The 16,029-nt window shown below is 35.0% G+C and overlaps 1 protein-coding gene across 1 annotated transcript in view; it reads left to right on the top strand.

Annotated features, from left to right (window-relative positions):
• LOC133204372 (uncharacterized) overlaps positions 1 to 13,431 on the top strand; it is a 61,047-nt gene extending 47,616 nt beyond the window's left edge. Inside the window, exons 2-16 of the mRNA XM_061340089.1 lie at positions 402 to 770; positions 2,390 to 3,033; positions 3,212 to 3,371; positions 4,579 to 5,373; positions 5,477 to 5,655; positions 6,841 to 7,015; positions 7,160 to 7,254; positions 7,341 to 7,383; positions 9,548 to 9,663; positions 9,834 to 9,986; positions 10,088 to 10,270; positions 10,421 to 10,545; positions 10,752 to 10,926; positions 11,130 to 11,278; positions 11,368 to 13,431. Coding sequence (XP_061196073.1) covers positions 402 to 770; positions 2,390 to 3,033; positions 3,212 to 3,371; positions 4,579 to 5,373; positions 5,477 to 5,655; positions 6,841 to 7,015; positions 7,160 to 7,254; positions 7,341 to 7,383; positions 9,548 to 9,663; positions 9,834 to 9,986; positions 10,088 to 10,270; positions 10,421 to 10,545; positions 10,752 to 10,926; positions 11,130 to 11,278; positions 11,368 to 12,805 — 4,799 coding nt within the window. The 3' untranslated portion in view covers positions 12,806 to 13,431. The remainder of the gene's footprint in view (positions 1 to 401; positions 771 to 2,389; positions 3,034 to 3,211; positions 3,372 to 4,578; positions 5,374 to 5,476; positions 5,656 to 6,840; positions 7,016 to 7,159; positions 7,255 to 7,340; positions 7,384 to 9,547; positions 9,664 to 9,833; positions 9,987 to 10,087; positions 10,271 to 10,420; positions 10,546 to 10,751; positions 10,927 to 11,129; positions 11,279 to 11,367) is intronic.
• The last annotated feature ends 2,598 nt before the right edge of the window (positions 13,432 to 16,029 follow it).

Raw genomic sequence — 16,029 nt, forward strand, 5'->3', positions numbered from 1 at the left:
AATTTCGATGGAGTATTGATCGGTATTGAAGACACGACATGGATTGTTCTAAACGTCCGCACAAAATGTCCTCTTTCATGTCTTTTTTCACACTTAAAAGACATCCTTGCGTAGCAGATTTTCCATCAGTATCTTTTTCATGTTCTAAATTCTGAATTTACTGGTTGGGAGTACATGTATACATAATTTAGGTCATGACAACTTGTCATGTTGTAAATTTTGTATTTACTCCCACCCGGTAAATTCAAAATTTAGAACCTGACATCTTAATCACGTGATTTCAAAAATAGAAATAGAAATACAGTTACAGAGTTAATCAACTAAGGCAGACAATGGGAATGGTAATTATAGATGTAAACTCTATTGTACTTCATTAGATCAATTAGTTTAGTTTTATCCAGATACCATTTCACCTACCGGCGAAACAAACTATGATGTCATCGATCCAAATTCCAATATTAGTTCTTCAAGATATACGCCTCTTTTACCGGATGCACCAATTCCGAAACTACCAGTAAAGAACCCATCCACAGGAAAGAAATTCAACAAAGATGCTATCGTGGATCTCCCGCTACAACATGTCTCTTCCAATAGACGAATGGAAGATTTGGATGATGAGGAGTATGGATATACCACAGGTTACTCCGTTCATAGGTTCAAGAAAAAGGACACCAACTGGGAGGACGCATTTTTAGATGCGCAGGAATTTACACCTTATCAGAAAGACACTAACAGTCCGATGATAAGCAAGTTTTTCTTTTCTCCACAAGGTAACCGTAAATGCTTTATTTCGTCTCTGTTGGTATGATGGCATATTTCTACCACTACTTGTCAGATAAGTATGTTGACTTGTCAGATCTTTTTGCTGACTTGTCACTTACTTATTACATGTTGGTTATAACACAACCAGTGTAGATACTTCTGTAAGTTTGTACTATCCAGTTGACTACACATTCCTAACAAGTCTTCAAAAGAATCTAAGAAGATCTGACAAGTCGACATAAAGATCTGACAAGTCGACATCACTTTATTCTAGCAAGTTATCTTAATTATCTAACAAGTCATCATAACATCTGACAAGTTAGTATCCAGGGGCGTAGCTTGACTTAAAATTCTAGTAAGGCAAAACCATAGGGGCAGGGGGTATGGGGCCGCCTAAGGCCCCAAGTAGGTCAGGGCAGCGCCATGGTGGTGATGGTGGGGGGGGGGTAGAGGGGGCACCACACACCCCTCCGGACAGAATATGGATTTGGGTGTTTTATCAGACTTCTCCTGCACAGAAGCATAGTTAATTTTACCGGTTTCATAGCGTGGATATGATACCACATATTATTAAAGTATTTCAAAGAGCATCGTCAGAAACCAACGAGGTAAGAGAAGCTAGACCGACCGCAGGTAAAGGAGTTAATAAATACGCTTACTTAAACTTGTAACACATGTTAAGATGAATACACGTTTTTTTTAAATTTTGTTTTTATTTCGTCAAAACTATAATTGTCAAACATTTATCAGTTTTAAAGTTTTTTCAATCATTGCCTACTTGGAGTTTTCAGTAATGGAGGTAGAGCCCGAACCTTGATGATATGAACGTACATTATAGAATTGCTTAAATTATAATTTTTACAAGATATTTTGTGAAAAGTATTATTAACTATGGGAGGGATTGTTGGTGGTTAAAAATCTAGAGAGGCAGTTGCCTCATTGCCACAATGGAAGCTACGCCCCTTGTATCATTGTCTATTGAGTGAACTTCAATATTTAAATAACTTTTATTTTTTCAGATAATTATTATAATGACTTGTCAGATGACTTTGTTTACTTGTTGGACATATATATTGACTTATCAGATATTATTATGGCAAGTAAATGTCAGTTAATGGCACAAACAGGCTTTAATAACGAATATTTATATTTCCAAATATTCTTCCTTAAGATTCGTTACAAATTTGAAAAAGTTCACGTTCTCATGAACTACCGTGGTTCCATTGTAACGTAATTGAAGTAAAAAAAATAGTGCAAACATTTTTTTTTTAAATGATCGTTGAATACCAAAAATATATGGCAAGTCATCAGAAAAATAATGTAAATATAAGATATGAATTTAATTTTTGAGAATTCATGAGTTACATGCGCTTCATGAAATATGCCCGCATGAAGCGTCGTAGTTCATGTCCTCATGAATTCTAAAAAATTAAATTCATTTCTTAAGAAACTGAGTCTCTAATGATGATTATTATCTTACAAGTCGACATAAACTGACAAGTTAAAATAAATATCTGATAAATGTAGCAGAAATATGCTACCGTACTGTTAGAAACCCTCTTTAAGAATAATTAATTAACTGGCAGCTTGTTGTTTACTTTATTGTACATAGATTTTTATAATACAGGAGACTACAGAAATCTGTCCATTGATGAACTATGCCGAGAAATGGACAATGCAACAACTGAAGTTGAACAAGACATGATTAAATACATTACAGCGGATCTTCTACCAACTTTGAAACAAAGTAACAAAATTATTGAAGTCCTTAATCTTCTTTCTTGCAAAAATAGACTAGTTAGACATCTTTGCATCAATGAACTGACAAATATGATCATGGGTGCCGATCAGAAAAATTTCTCCACCGAGGAAATGAAAATAATGTACCAAAAGGGCACTGTTCAGCTATTCACTGTTATCGGAGAAACAAAGAAAACATTCTCCATTTTCCAGTCTCTAATCCAACTTGGAATTATGTTTAACTGTTTTATTTACTTACGAGCCATTGAAGCAGTAGACCAATGGATTGCATGCATTCAAAACACTATGACTACGATTCAGTCAAAAAGCAAGCGTGTATTCGAGAGGAGTGACCCTGATATTCAGGTTTTTGCCAAGACAGCAAAGTGCATTTTTGATCTAGAAGAGGTAGATTTGGATGAAAGTCTGTTGATGGGGGAGGATGTGAACGATTTGCTCCCTGATTTTAACAGAGAAGACAGCGAAATTTGTATCGAGGGGCTGGCTGTTGTTTTTCATACAGGAAATCTGGTATTTCTACTCTAAAGTTGATTAAATTCTTCTTTATTTCTGAATACTAAATGTAATGAACCAGCATGTTGAAAGTTAAAGAATACTATGCATATGCATGTATTTTATCCATTATTTGAAGATGTAGTATTTAGCTACATGTATTTTTTTTTTTAAATTCATTGTTCTATGTGTCAAGGTGTTGCGACAGCAGTCGAAATTTCACACAGGGGTGCAGAAGATGGTAGGTCTAGCTTCGTTAATGGATGTCTCTAACGACGAGGAGGGGATGGTGAAATGGCATCATCGATTTCTTGGCCTATTTATTGTTCGTATATTACAAGGAGAGCACCCTGATGGTAATGTTTCTGGCTAATATGTCTGTGATTAGTTTACCGGTATTTAGATAAATAAAAATTCCTTAATGATGTATATTTTGACTGTAATGCATTTAAAAAGTATGGTCCAGGTTCATTTAGAAATTCATCCTCAAGAAAATTTCTTATTTAGACGTTTATGTTGAGATACTGTATTACACGCTCTACACAAACATGGTGGTAAAGATTTCTCTAGAAATAAGTATTTTTCATCGAAAGACACGAATTTTCACACAATGCCTCAATTAATACTTAGCGTGGGACGACTGTTTATTTTTTTTCGCGGAAAGCTGTTTTTAATCCTGTTCATACCCGAATGTTGTCTCTTCATTGTGTTGCCTTGATGCTTTTGCATTTATTAGTCCTTTACCGGTGAAACCGGAGGGGACTAGGTTTCCTCTGAGTCTGTCCTTCCGTCTGTCTGTCAGTCCGTCCGTCTGTCTGTCCCTCTGTCTGTCTGTCAGTCTGTCCCACTTGGTTTTCCGCACTTATTTTTCTAAACGCTTGCAGATATTGAGCTGATTTTTGGTATGTGAATGTATCTTGATGAGTTTGCAGATTGAGTTTACAGATCAAGTTTGCATTTCGTTCCGCGTCAATGATTTTGACGGAATTACGACCTTTTCAATTTTTCAGAGTTTTCCGCAATTTTCTTCTAAACGTTTGTTTTTGGTATGTGACTTTACCTTGATTAGTTATAGATCAAGTTTGCATTTCGTTCCGCTTCATTGATTTTTGACGGAATTATGGCATTTTCAATTTTTAACGGGAACCAGATTACACTTGCCGATAGTGGACTAGTATTGCTTAGAATGCTTGTTACAAATGTTTTGCTTTTTGTGAAACCAATGTTTTGAATGTAGTTCTCTCTGAAAATATAGGGTATTATTAATTTGTCAAGAATTCTTAACTTAATTCCTTAAATAAGCTTTTACTATGTATATTTGAAGGCTTTTTCATGGACAATTAACTAGTTAACAATTTTCATTTGGGTGACCCATTAAAATGTTAGTTTTGGATATATTATAGTTTTGTTTTCCTGGTAAGTGTAATTTCTTGGCTGCTGATATGGAAATTGAACTTTTAAATAAGAGAGGATTGAAGATGACTTTTCTGAACTGAAAAAAAGCTTGACAATTTAATGATAATACTAGAAAATACATGTATGCCATTTTCTTTTTAATTGTAGTGAAATTGGAAATGCTCGAAAAATGTGAAAATCAATTGTTGTCGATATTAAATCGAGAACATTTTCACTCAAGTGGATTCAGTGTGTCAAATTGTTTACTTTTTCATCACAATGAAAGAATACGGTCCAGATTCAGAGAAATAGCGAAGAGAAAAGGGACTGTAAGTTCAAAAGAAGCCATCAAAGATCACGTGCAAATGTTGCTAAAAAATTATGGATTTGTGTTCGACCTCTCCACTACAGAGTCACCATTGAACAACAGTTTTGAACGTAAACAATGTTTATTTTGTAATGTGGATGCATCCATCACATGTTTTTTGGAAGCTTTCGCAGATGAAGTCAGGGATGTGGAAATGTATGATAATACTTCGGCCAAATTCAGCACAAGCCTAGATTTAGCTAGACAAAAAAATCTAGAAAATGAACTGGAAGTATTAAAAGAAATAGAGTCCAACGATATTCACAGAAACGTAGCCAGGCTTCTTGTGTTCAACCAAATCTTACCGAAGTTTTATATCAAAGAGAGACTTCCTGGAGACAACCTTCAAAGACGTCTTCTGGAGGCAAGGGACAAAGGAAAGATAATTCCCATTGAGAATCTCATTAAGATGATAGTGCAAGCAGTTGAGGCAGTCTTGTATGTACACAGCTGTGGTTGCCTCATCAGGGATATCACTACCGCATCATATTGCTGCTCTACAACAGATGATGGCTATTTTCTTAAGTTAAAAAACTTTGAGATGGCAGCAAAACCATCAGACTTTCCAAGCGGTGGAATAATCAGTGGTCTTATAGGTAAGTCATGATAATGGGAATGTATCCCTCTTATTTCCTTTTTGATGAATGGACTGGCCTTTAAGTTGGATATTAGAATGTCACATTGTCCTTTTTTTGCCAGATCTGGATTTTGAAGGCGTTCCTGTCCGGTGGGCGGCCCCCGAGAGTCTTCTGGAAGGACATTACAGTATCTACAGTGACGTGTGGTCTGTCAACATTTTAGCAGATGAAATTCTTAATTATGCAGCATGGCCATACTCGGACGTCAGCGACTCCGACATTGACGATATGATTACAAATGTAAGCAGATTTTTTTAATCTTTGAAATGCCAAGTTCATTCACTTAGAAACTAGTTTCAAAGAACTTATAGAATATTTGAAATCACAAACTTTTTCCAAATCCAATACCATCAAAACGTATTTAACACGTAATACAACCATTTCCCAAGATAAATTAAAGACCAGGCTTTTTGACATGCTAGACAACGTTTTTTTTAAATGAGAATGGAACTCGCAAATTTTCCTACCTTGTCATCGGTCATCTACAGACTTACTTAGTTAAAAACCTTTCTGGGTCTACACAGAAAGTTCTCTGAAGTTGATATTAAAAAGATGCGTGAGTTTCTCATTAATATCTACATGTAGTCTTTGGACCAAGTTTTCCAACAGTCTATTGGAATTCCCATGGGTAATATAATGTTCCATTGTCAGCAGAGCGGTTTTTGTGTTCTTATGAAGCAGAATTTATTCAAAAACGTCTACAATTAAAAAAGAAGAAGTCTCTTGTTGTGGCCTTCAAATCGACATTTTGATATATCGTTATGACATTTTATTAATTTACAATGACTATTTTCACTCCTACTTTGATTCGATATATCCCATTGAACTCGAGACAAAAGACACCACAGAGTCTGACACAACTGCTTCACATTTAGATATTTTCCTAGAAAAAGACATGAAATTTACAACTAAACTTTATGATAAACGTGATGACTTCAACTATTCTATTGTCAACTTCTCTATATTTATGTTGCTTTATACCACATTCACCTGAATATAGGGTTTATTTCTCACAGTTGATTCCATAGGCAAAAGCTTTTTCTTCGTGCGAACAATTTTAAAAAAGAAACAGGCTACTGATAAACAAGTTGAGGAACCAAGGCTATTTTTAATCTCGTTTCAAAGTCAACATTTAGCAAATTCTATGGTCAATTCTATGATTATGACTTGACGTCCTTCCTACAAAGCCTATTATTCTCATTCTGAATTGGCTACGAATTTAATTTTTCCGTTTACCCAATCATGACAAAGAGCACAGGGCGGGTGTGACTGCTTGACAGGGTATCCTTACTCCTCCATGGCACCTGATCCCATCTCGGATGTTTTAAGAAGTCCATGTTTGCTTTGCTTCCAATCTGTATTGTTTCTATGGACTCTTAAGCTTGATTACTGTTCCTCTTAAATCATCATTGTAACTATTTCCAGATTGTTTTTACTCATCTTAAACCCCAAGGATTTAACCGGCCTAGAAGGGTCCAAGGTTTGATTTTAGAAGGGCTAGCCACCATCCCAGAACAGAGACTAAAACTGGAGGCATTGCGAGAAAGATTATTGGACATCTCTGGCAATATCAGCGGAGAAGGAAGCTATACTTTATATGGTATATGTGTACCATTGTTTTAAGATTTCAAGATCGAAATATAAATTTTCAGAATTTCAATTATGTGAAAAATATGTACAATTGTATACGTGTTTAAAGCTTCGGAAAAGTTTTTTATTTCTCGCATTTTCTTGTGATGCACAGACACATATTCTGGAGTGGAGGGAACACATGCAAAGGTTTATGAAATACCACCCTTGACAGAAAATCAGATCAAGGCCAATTCTGTGTTTGAAAGAGTAAGCTCCTCTTTTATTTACAATTTATTGAGTGATATTTGGGCACATGTTGATTGCACTGAATAATTCTTTTTCTTACTTTACAGGGAATTCCGAAGTCAATTCGCCGATTCAGAGAGCTTGATGAAGGTACCATCCTACCTTTTATAGAATCAAATAAGACTGTCTTGATAAAACTCAACGTTACAAATACTGTCCTTTCATTTGAAAAAAACATCTTGTTCATATTCGAGATCTTGCTCAACGTTCGTAAAATATGCGTCGGTCTTCAGTTGTTATAGTCAGTGAATGGTTCTACACCAGTGTTCATCCTGTAGCAATTCAGATTTGTCCTTTAATCTATTCCACCAACCTAATTTATCTCCAGGGATTCTCTCAGTGATTTAGAAACAAACCGTTTATAGAAAATAAACTCCATTTGATAGAGCGGCAATACAACATCCAAGCTAATTATTTCATTTAGTAACGTTAAAATTTGGGAACACGGAATTAAATGATATTATGTGTCAGTCGGAAAGGAAAAGGAGGGATTTTAATATTCTTAATGCCGGATATTGGGGAATCATCATTGTTCATGGTGGACCAATGTTCGTAAATTTCGTTGGTAAACTTTTCCACGAATTTAACTCCTTGGGAACAATAACATTGGTGTATTGAATCTTCCATCCCTACCAGTTACCCACGAAATTACGTCCCCGTGAACTAGTAAAATCTTGGTTGCCCACGAAAATTAATCCCCACGATTTATACAACCATTCCCACGATAAAGTAAAGTCCAGGCTTTTTGACATCATTGCAAGCTGCTTTTCCAATAAAATTGGAACTCGTAAATTTACTTACCTTGTCGTTGGTCATTTGCAACATTATTTTGTTAAAAATACATTCTGATTGTACACACAAGTACTCTGAAGTTGATATTAAAAGATACTTGAGTTTCTGATCGACAATATCTATGTAGTTTTTGGAGACCAGGTCTTCCAACAATCTGTCGGAATTCCCATCGGTACCAATTGCGCCCCGTTATCAGCAGACCTATTTTTGTATACATGTGCATTCATTTATTTAAAACCTTATACGTGAGAAGAAAACAACACTTGCTATGGCCTTTAACTCGACATTTAGATATATCGACGACGTATTATCAATTAACAATAGTTACTTCCATCATATTTCGACTCGGTATATCCCAGTGATCTTGAAATAAAGGATACCACAGAGTCTGACACATCTGTTTCATATTTGGATATTTTATTAGAAAAAGACGTTAATGGTAACCTAACAACCAAGCTTTGTGATAAACGTGATTTCAACTTTTCAATCGTCAACTTCCCTTACTTGTGTAGCAATATACCCTTATCACCTGCATATGGCGATTATGTCTCTCAGTTGACTCGATACGCAAGAGCATGCTCTACGAACGATCAATTTTTTAAACGAGGCAAGCTATTGACAAATAAGTTAATGAAACAAGAATATCAACAGTCTCGTTTAAAGTTATTATTTGGCAAATTCTATGGTCTATATAATGACCTTGTCAGCAAATACAATCTATCATTAAATCAAATGCTGACTTGATCATCAATAATGTGGACCCAGCCAAGGTCTCTGATAGGAAGGAGAGAATATGAATTTTTTAGAGGGAAAGGCATATAATTTGCAGAAGTTTATATGGAGGTTTGAATACTAATGAGAAATTTCAGTTTTATTGCTCTTTTGGAACTATTTTAAAGAACCTATAAATATCTTTTATATACCTTTGTTGTAATTCTATACTGACTTCGGAAGCAGTGACAAGAATAAACTTCAATATACACTTATTGAGAAGACTTAAAGATTTATTGCTCCTACAGAATATTGAAAGAGTATCTTTCCTTTTTTGTACATTATACGTTCTATCCCCCCCCCCCCCTCACACACAGACACAGGTGAGCCAACCGTATCCTCAAGGACTATGAATTTAACAATTTAAATTTACATAACCTTATGATGTTTCTAATTCACTAGTAGTTAACATCGTGATAACTAGAACCTAACAAAAATATTGACAGAGAACCTTGTATTTTTGATAGATTTAAAATATATTAATTTTTTAGTTTACACAATCTGATGATGTTTACAGTTAAGCATTACTTACTTAGCCTTACAGTTGTGTTAAAAAGATCCTGTAAGATTTTTTTTAAAGATATATGTCAAAATGTGAAAGTGGAATGTTTTAGAATATTATTGAATAAAAATGCGATTTAAAACCATTTTTAAATACATATTAATCTTTACATGCAAAATGTTTCTTCAGATCCTGTTACCGTGTTTGCATTGGAAGTAGCAGAAAACAATAACAAATTGAAAGAGCAAAGAGGAGTCAAACTTATGGAAATATCCTCTGACGAATATTACAAGATCGAGACTGAGGTTATTGATTCCCTATTTCCAAGAGTACAAATTTCCAGTCATACTAATCTCCAGTACCAGGATGTTTTGAGCAAAAAATATTAATTTCTCTGATGCTTTTTTATCTCTCTATATAAATACATGTACTACAATTCAAGTTGGTTTTAAAGATTTTTTTCTATTTGATGTAGGACAGAACAAGCATGATGAAAGTGATGGAAAAAGTAAGTGAAGATTTCTTGAAATTTACATATAACAGACTGAGGGAAATAGACAGCAGTAAAATGTGTGTAGAACCTTGGCCCCCAGCCAAAAGTGTCTCAGCAGACGGCTCCAAACAATTGGTAAGTCCTACACATCAGATTCATCACAAGATTTTTTTTATTGTAAATTAAATTGCATTTTCTTTCATGAATTCTATGTATTACTTATGTATATTTTCTAGCACTACAAATTTCCTAGATCCACACACCTTCTTGATATCGTCCTTCACAAAGAACGGGGTCCAATGATTGGTCCATACATTGAACTTCTATATGAATTGGCCAATCACATCGACTCTTTTCATACAGCAGGATGGATTTTCCGGTGTCTTCGAGCTAAAAACGTCTGGATTTTGGAAACAAAAGTGAAGTATTTTTTTTCAATTTCTTCATGTTTTCCAACTTGATGATAGAAATATTTTTTTTAATCAGAAAAAAGGGTTCTCGGTTTCTTTAATTACATTTTGGTAACAAGTCAAATAAAACTGTCCTAGAAACCTGTTTTTGTATTGTAGAAACGAGAACAAACTATAGTGGTGCCAAAATTTGGTAAATATCGGGTGATAGCGTCGTCTGAATTTGACGCACATCTGGAGCAGATCAAAGTTGAGAAACCAGAAGACACAGATGGAATACAATGGTTAGTCAGCCTGGGCAATTCATTTTACTCTTAAGGAGGCTGAATATTATAATATTTAGAGGCATTTGTACATACCGAGAAAACTAAAAAGAAATATACCTCAAATGAACATAAAGGGGGACAAGGTGCGACGTAAGGTGCAATATTGCATAATAGTTGTACAAATTATCCACTTTGAATTAATTTAGTAATTTATTACTCTGCAGGCTCCCAATTGAGGCAATTAAGGCTGGCCTTTATTCCAAAGAAAGTGATGTGTATGCATTTGGTATGATCACTTGGGAAGTCATGTCTGCTTTTGGACAAGAGGGAGTTGTTTATGATCAGGATGAAGAACGTGAATTGACGTGTGTGCCATTCAACTACCAACAATCGGACAAAGTAAGATGATTTTCATCCTACACATAAGAAACATCATTTTGAATTAATCTTTATACCTGAGCATTAAGTTTCAATAAATAAATAAATTGAATTAAAAATTCATTGCATTAAAATTTTTAAGTAAATTGGCTTCTGTAGTCTACAAAATGTCATAGAGAAAATAAGTGACAGCTTTTTTTTTTTTTGGTTTTCTTTCGAATCAGATTCTTCAGCATTTGATTGAGGGTTATATCCCAGAGAAACACGTCAAGTGTCCTGATTGGTTTTACCAGGAAGTAACCAGGCCTTGTCTCCTGCATCAAAAAATTGACAGGCCATCTATGAAAACGATTCTTCAAATTCTTGAAACACGGTATTAGATTTGGTTTTTGAATATTTGTTCTCTTATTGTAAAAAATATGATTTTTAAAAATATATAAAATAAAATTCTCGTCTTTACAGACTTGGAAAAACTCTTCCTAAACAAGTTCTTAGTCTCCCACCTCCACCAACACAGCCAGAAGTAAAATTAATACAACAAGTTAATGTAGAGCAATATGAAGATATTTATGAATATGATGATATGGCTATTAGTCCAAATCTTTCTCAGTCTTACTTAAAAGAATCGACAAAGACTGAAGGTGATGACAAATGTTCTTCCAACGAAGTTCCTCCTCTACCTCAACCCAGAAGACCTCCTCCTCCACCTCCAACTTCGTATTACAATACAGACGAGAGTAAAAACAACATGCCAGGTAAACACAAACTACCGCCCCCACCACCTCCTCCCAAACCGATAGTCAAAGCAAAGGCTGTTAAAGACACTGAAGAAAGTTCAAGCCAAATACCTCCTCCAGTACCAAGGATGGGTAATAAAACAGACGCAGAGGATAATGTGAATTTCTGTCGTCCAGGCGTAACAGTAGAGAATGGTGATAGTGTTCCACCGGTTCCTACAAGGCCATTTCCATCTTCAACTGGAAATCAAAAGGAATCTACAATATCAACAGAAGTGAATTCTTGTAAAGCACTTCCTCTTCCAAATGTACCAGAAAGCAACGAAGACGAACGTAGTGACAATGAAACTCCAAATCAGCCCTCTGCTGTGAATCTTTCGCCAAAATCACAAGATGGTCAGAAAGGTTCATATCAGAATTTAAAAGAACAAACCTCTAATGCTACTTGCAGTGCAAATTTGCTTCCACCTCTCTTAAAGCCTAGAGAAGCGAAGGATGTAGTTGAAAACAAGAAGCAGGAAATGAATAAAGAAGAGGAAAAGAGAACTGGTAACCCAAGACTCCCATTCCCATCACTACCTCCCAAGCCATACAAAAGTAATAGTCAAAAGAATGACCTTCAAGTGATCCCCCCATCCTCTGTTCCAACGAAATTGGAAAATCAGCCACCAAAATTCAAAAGCGAAGATGACACAAAAAAATCGTCTGGAGAATCTATTCACAAAAGCTCAGACTTTTGCGAATCTGCATCAAATTTGCCCCACAGCAAACCGGGAGAAACCATCAAAGGATCAGATTTTTATGAAAGCAAAACCTCTCCTAGAAGTTTTGGAGATACAGAAAAAGGATCAAATAGCTATCAGACTGTTAGATCTGCAGCACATATCGGCAAAAGCTTAGGCGATACGGAGAAAGGCTCAGACTTTTACGGCCAACTGACTGCCATAAAAGAAAAGCCTAAAGTACTTCCAAAACCAAAGCGTAAAAGTGACATTCAGCCACCTTGTGGTCTCGGTGAGAAGGAGGATGAAGAAAAAACAAAGGTTGATAAGGTTAAAAAAGACTATTGTAATCCTGAAGCGCAGCCAAATCCAGTTTACATCAATGAATCCCAAACTGACTCAAAACCTATTGTACCACCAAGAAAGCCTTTAAACAAATGACTTATAAATGTATCACAAAATAACTTTAAGTATGTATTTACCATTTTGATATATATAGGGGGCACTCACTGCAAATCTGAATCCATCGGTTACGACTAGAAGAATCCATCCCAAAACAGAAACACATTGGGATTTAACTTTGTTAATACTGGGTAAATCTATCATCAAGTATCAAAACAGGAACATCTTGGGATTTAACTGTGTTAATACTGGGTAATTTTATCATCAAGTATCAAAATCAGAGCTGTTTCTCGTGATCAGATCGGCTTAGTGTGTCGTGCTCGAAAACTACTACAATATGACTATGTTCTTTTGGCACCACCCGTGGATTACCATTCTCTATCCAGAGTATGTGGGAGCGTAGCGGGAACGACAATTCTGGATAGAGAATGGTGGATTACTTGTAACTTAATTTAAAATTTTTGTGATAGTTTCATAGGCATTTTGCAAAGAATCGACTTAACGTTTGTGAACAGAAGAATCGAGTGTTATGTTATGCAACGCCAACATATTTTTGTGCATTAACTAGTATTTGATTCTTGCATATCATGTATATTATTCTTACTTATAAAGCATTAAAATTTAATATGTATATGCATATAAGTAGATGAAGAAAATAACACTGAAAAGACAAATGAACTTAATGAACTTTTTATTTGAGTTATTAAAAATTCCGCAAAAACTTACAATTTTATAAAAAAAAACAGAAGTATAAATGGAATAACCAACGTCACATAAAGGTTTTCAAATGTCATCTGCAAAAAGTTCACTCCTTTTGAAGTACCTCTACATGTAATCTATGATTTATTTAATCTATATTAGGTTTGTGAATCGTAACTACCAATGTCCAACGCTCGACTTGAAGTGAATGTTTACTAGTATACAGTCCACATACCATATATCGTGATTTGCTATATATTCTAATATTGCTGCAGTATCTCCTGTTAAAGACGTCTTAAATTGACAAGAAAAAAATTATTCAGATTCTTTGAGGGAAAACTTTTTCATTTTATTTAATCTCTAGTCTCATCCAGTAAAGAGCAATCGACCTTGCCCGTTTTGATTACAGCGAACTTTTCAAGCTCGAGTCTTTGTCATTGATATTCTTTCTGTGTCAATTATCTTTTGAAAGCTTCCTTCGAAACTTTCTCTTCCAAAACATTTAACATATATTTTCTATGATGCTTTATAGGCACTGTTTATTGTATACTAGCATGCCGTGGAAACACTTTCCAGACGCTTTTGTAATTTAACATTTGGCTTTAGATAACTCTTGACATACTAAGTCAGTTGATTATATCTACAAATTCATTATTAGACTTTGAATTCTTTGTTATGTCTTCTTATTTACTTAGTTTTTTTTTTTTCAGTTTCTTGCTTTTTTCATATTTAATATTTTCGCCACGCTGTACATCATGCAGTGGACTTGTAAATAACTTTTCCAACTCATGTTCTTTCAGTTGTCTTTCTTGAAACGGAAAAAGAAAAATATATTTTTGCTTCCATCCACAATGTGAATCGTATTTAAAATGTAAAAGGTAAAGTAACGAACTATGACCAAACTCATAAATCATAAATTAAAAAAAATTCGAATCGTGAACAGGACAAAGACACGGACCCCTGGAAACACTAGATGTGGGATCAAGTGTGTAGAAGGAGTAAGTATCCCCTGTTGACCGGTCACGTCTGTTGTGAACCCTCTGTATTGATCAGGTAAACGGAGTATTCCATAGTGAAATTTATGTTGTACAAAATTAACTGAAAATTGGTATGAAACATGTCAGTCAAAATAAGACCCAATGATAGATTATACTGCAAACAAGATCATATATCGATAAAAGAATTTGCCAAATGCTGACTCTGTAATTGTTGAAAGCCTTGGAACATCAATCCATTTGTCAATAGCTTGCCTTGGTTTAAAAATATATCGTATATGGAACATGATCTTGTGTGCTGAAAAAGTTGAGAGACGAAAAACACCATGTGCAGGTGACATTGGAAAATTACTGCATATTAAATAGGGTAAATTGACGAAGGAAAAAGCTAAAGTCAGTACGTTTTTTAATAAAGTTTAACCGCTAATTCGTCATTAATGTCTATAGTCAGTAAAACATCCAAATATGAAAAGGCGTGGCAGACTCTGTAGTTTCTTCTATTTCGAGTTCAATGGGATATATCGAATCAATGTAGGAATAAAAATGAATATTGTTAGTTGATACATCTAAATGTGGGACTGAAGGCCACTGCAAGAGTTTTAACGTCGGTTACAAAGGGACACAATTAGGGACACTTTTCAAATCAATTTTATTTCTTTAATTTGAGCTAAGTCACGTTAACCACTACGCTACCATCCCCTGACATGCAATACTTGCATTTAAATCATGTTCATGCGCGGATCTAGAGGGGGTCGGGGGTTGGGTTTAACTCCCCCCCCCCCTTTGGAATTTGTAGAGTTATTAAAAGTATATACTGAAGGAAATAAAAAATGACTTTAAACCCCCCCTAGAAAACGTGGACCCCACCATCACCACCAAGAAATAGGTGTTTTTCACGTTTGGGAAATAATGGATTTCACGTTTTTTTGGGGGGGGATTTTTTTTTGACTGGGATGGAACCCCCCCCCCCCTGGAAAAAATTCCTGGATATATGATCCTTGACTATATATGGACTTCAAGTATTTCATGAAAAGGTACGAATGCTGTGTTATACATGTATGATTTTAAGGCACTTGTATAGTGGGTCTTTGTTAACCCAAAAATGCATGTTTTATGCATTTGAGGATAAATTTTCAAAAAAATGGAGTGAACACCCATTCATATGTATATGTTATAGTATGAGGAAATGATCATTTTTCCCTCTGTGGTGTTTGTATGCTTTTTCATAGACAATATACTATTCAAAAAAAAGAAAGAAAAGAAACGCATAATAGGAATAATACCCTGGATAATATAATTTTGCCATGCAAGTTTTTTTTTTAGATGGATATGATTCATTCGAGTAAAATACATAATTTTTAACGATATTGTTTACTTGACAGCCATTCTACAAAACTCACAGACAAAAATACCTGATTTTGCAAAATGCTAAAATTTGGTCATTCTTACACTTTTCTTTTGTTGGTTTCTGATCCACATCCTTCAGGTACAACACGGCTATCAAAGGCTGGGATTACCGATATTTTGATTCTGTTTTTTTCTCTCTGAAAATTGACTCTATTTGAAAAG

Source organism: Saccostrea echinata, unplaced genomic scaffold, assembly GCF_033153115.1.
Source record: "Saccostrea echinata isolate AGI-Se365-2 ecotype Australia unplaced genomic scaffold, CSIRO_AGI_Sech_v1 ptg000053l, whole genome shotgun sequence".
Taxonomy (NCBI): domain Eukaryota; kingdom Metazoa; phylum Mollusca; class Bivalvia; order Ostreida; family Ostreidae; genus Saccostrea; species Saccostrea echinata.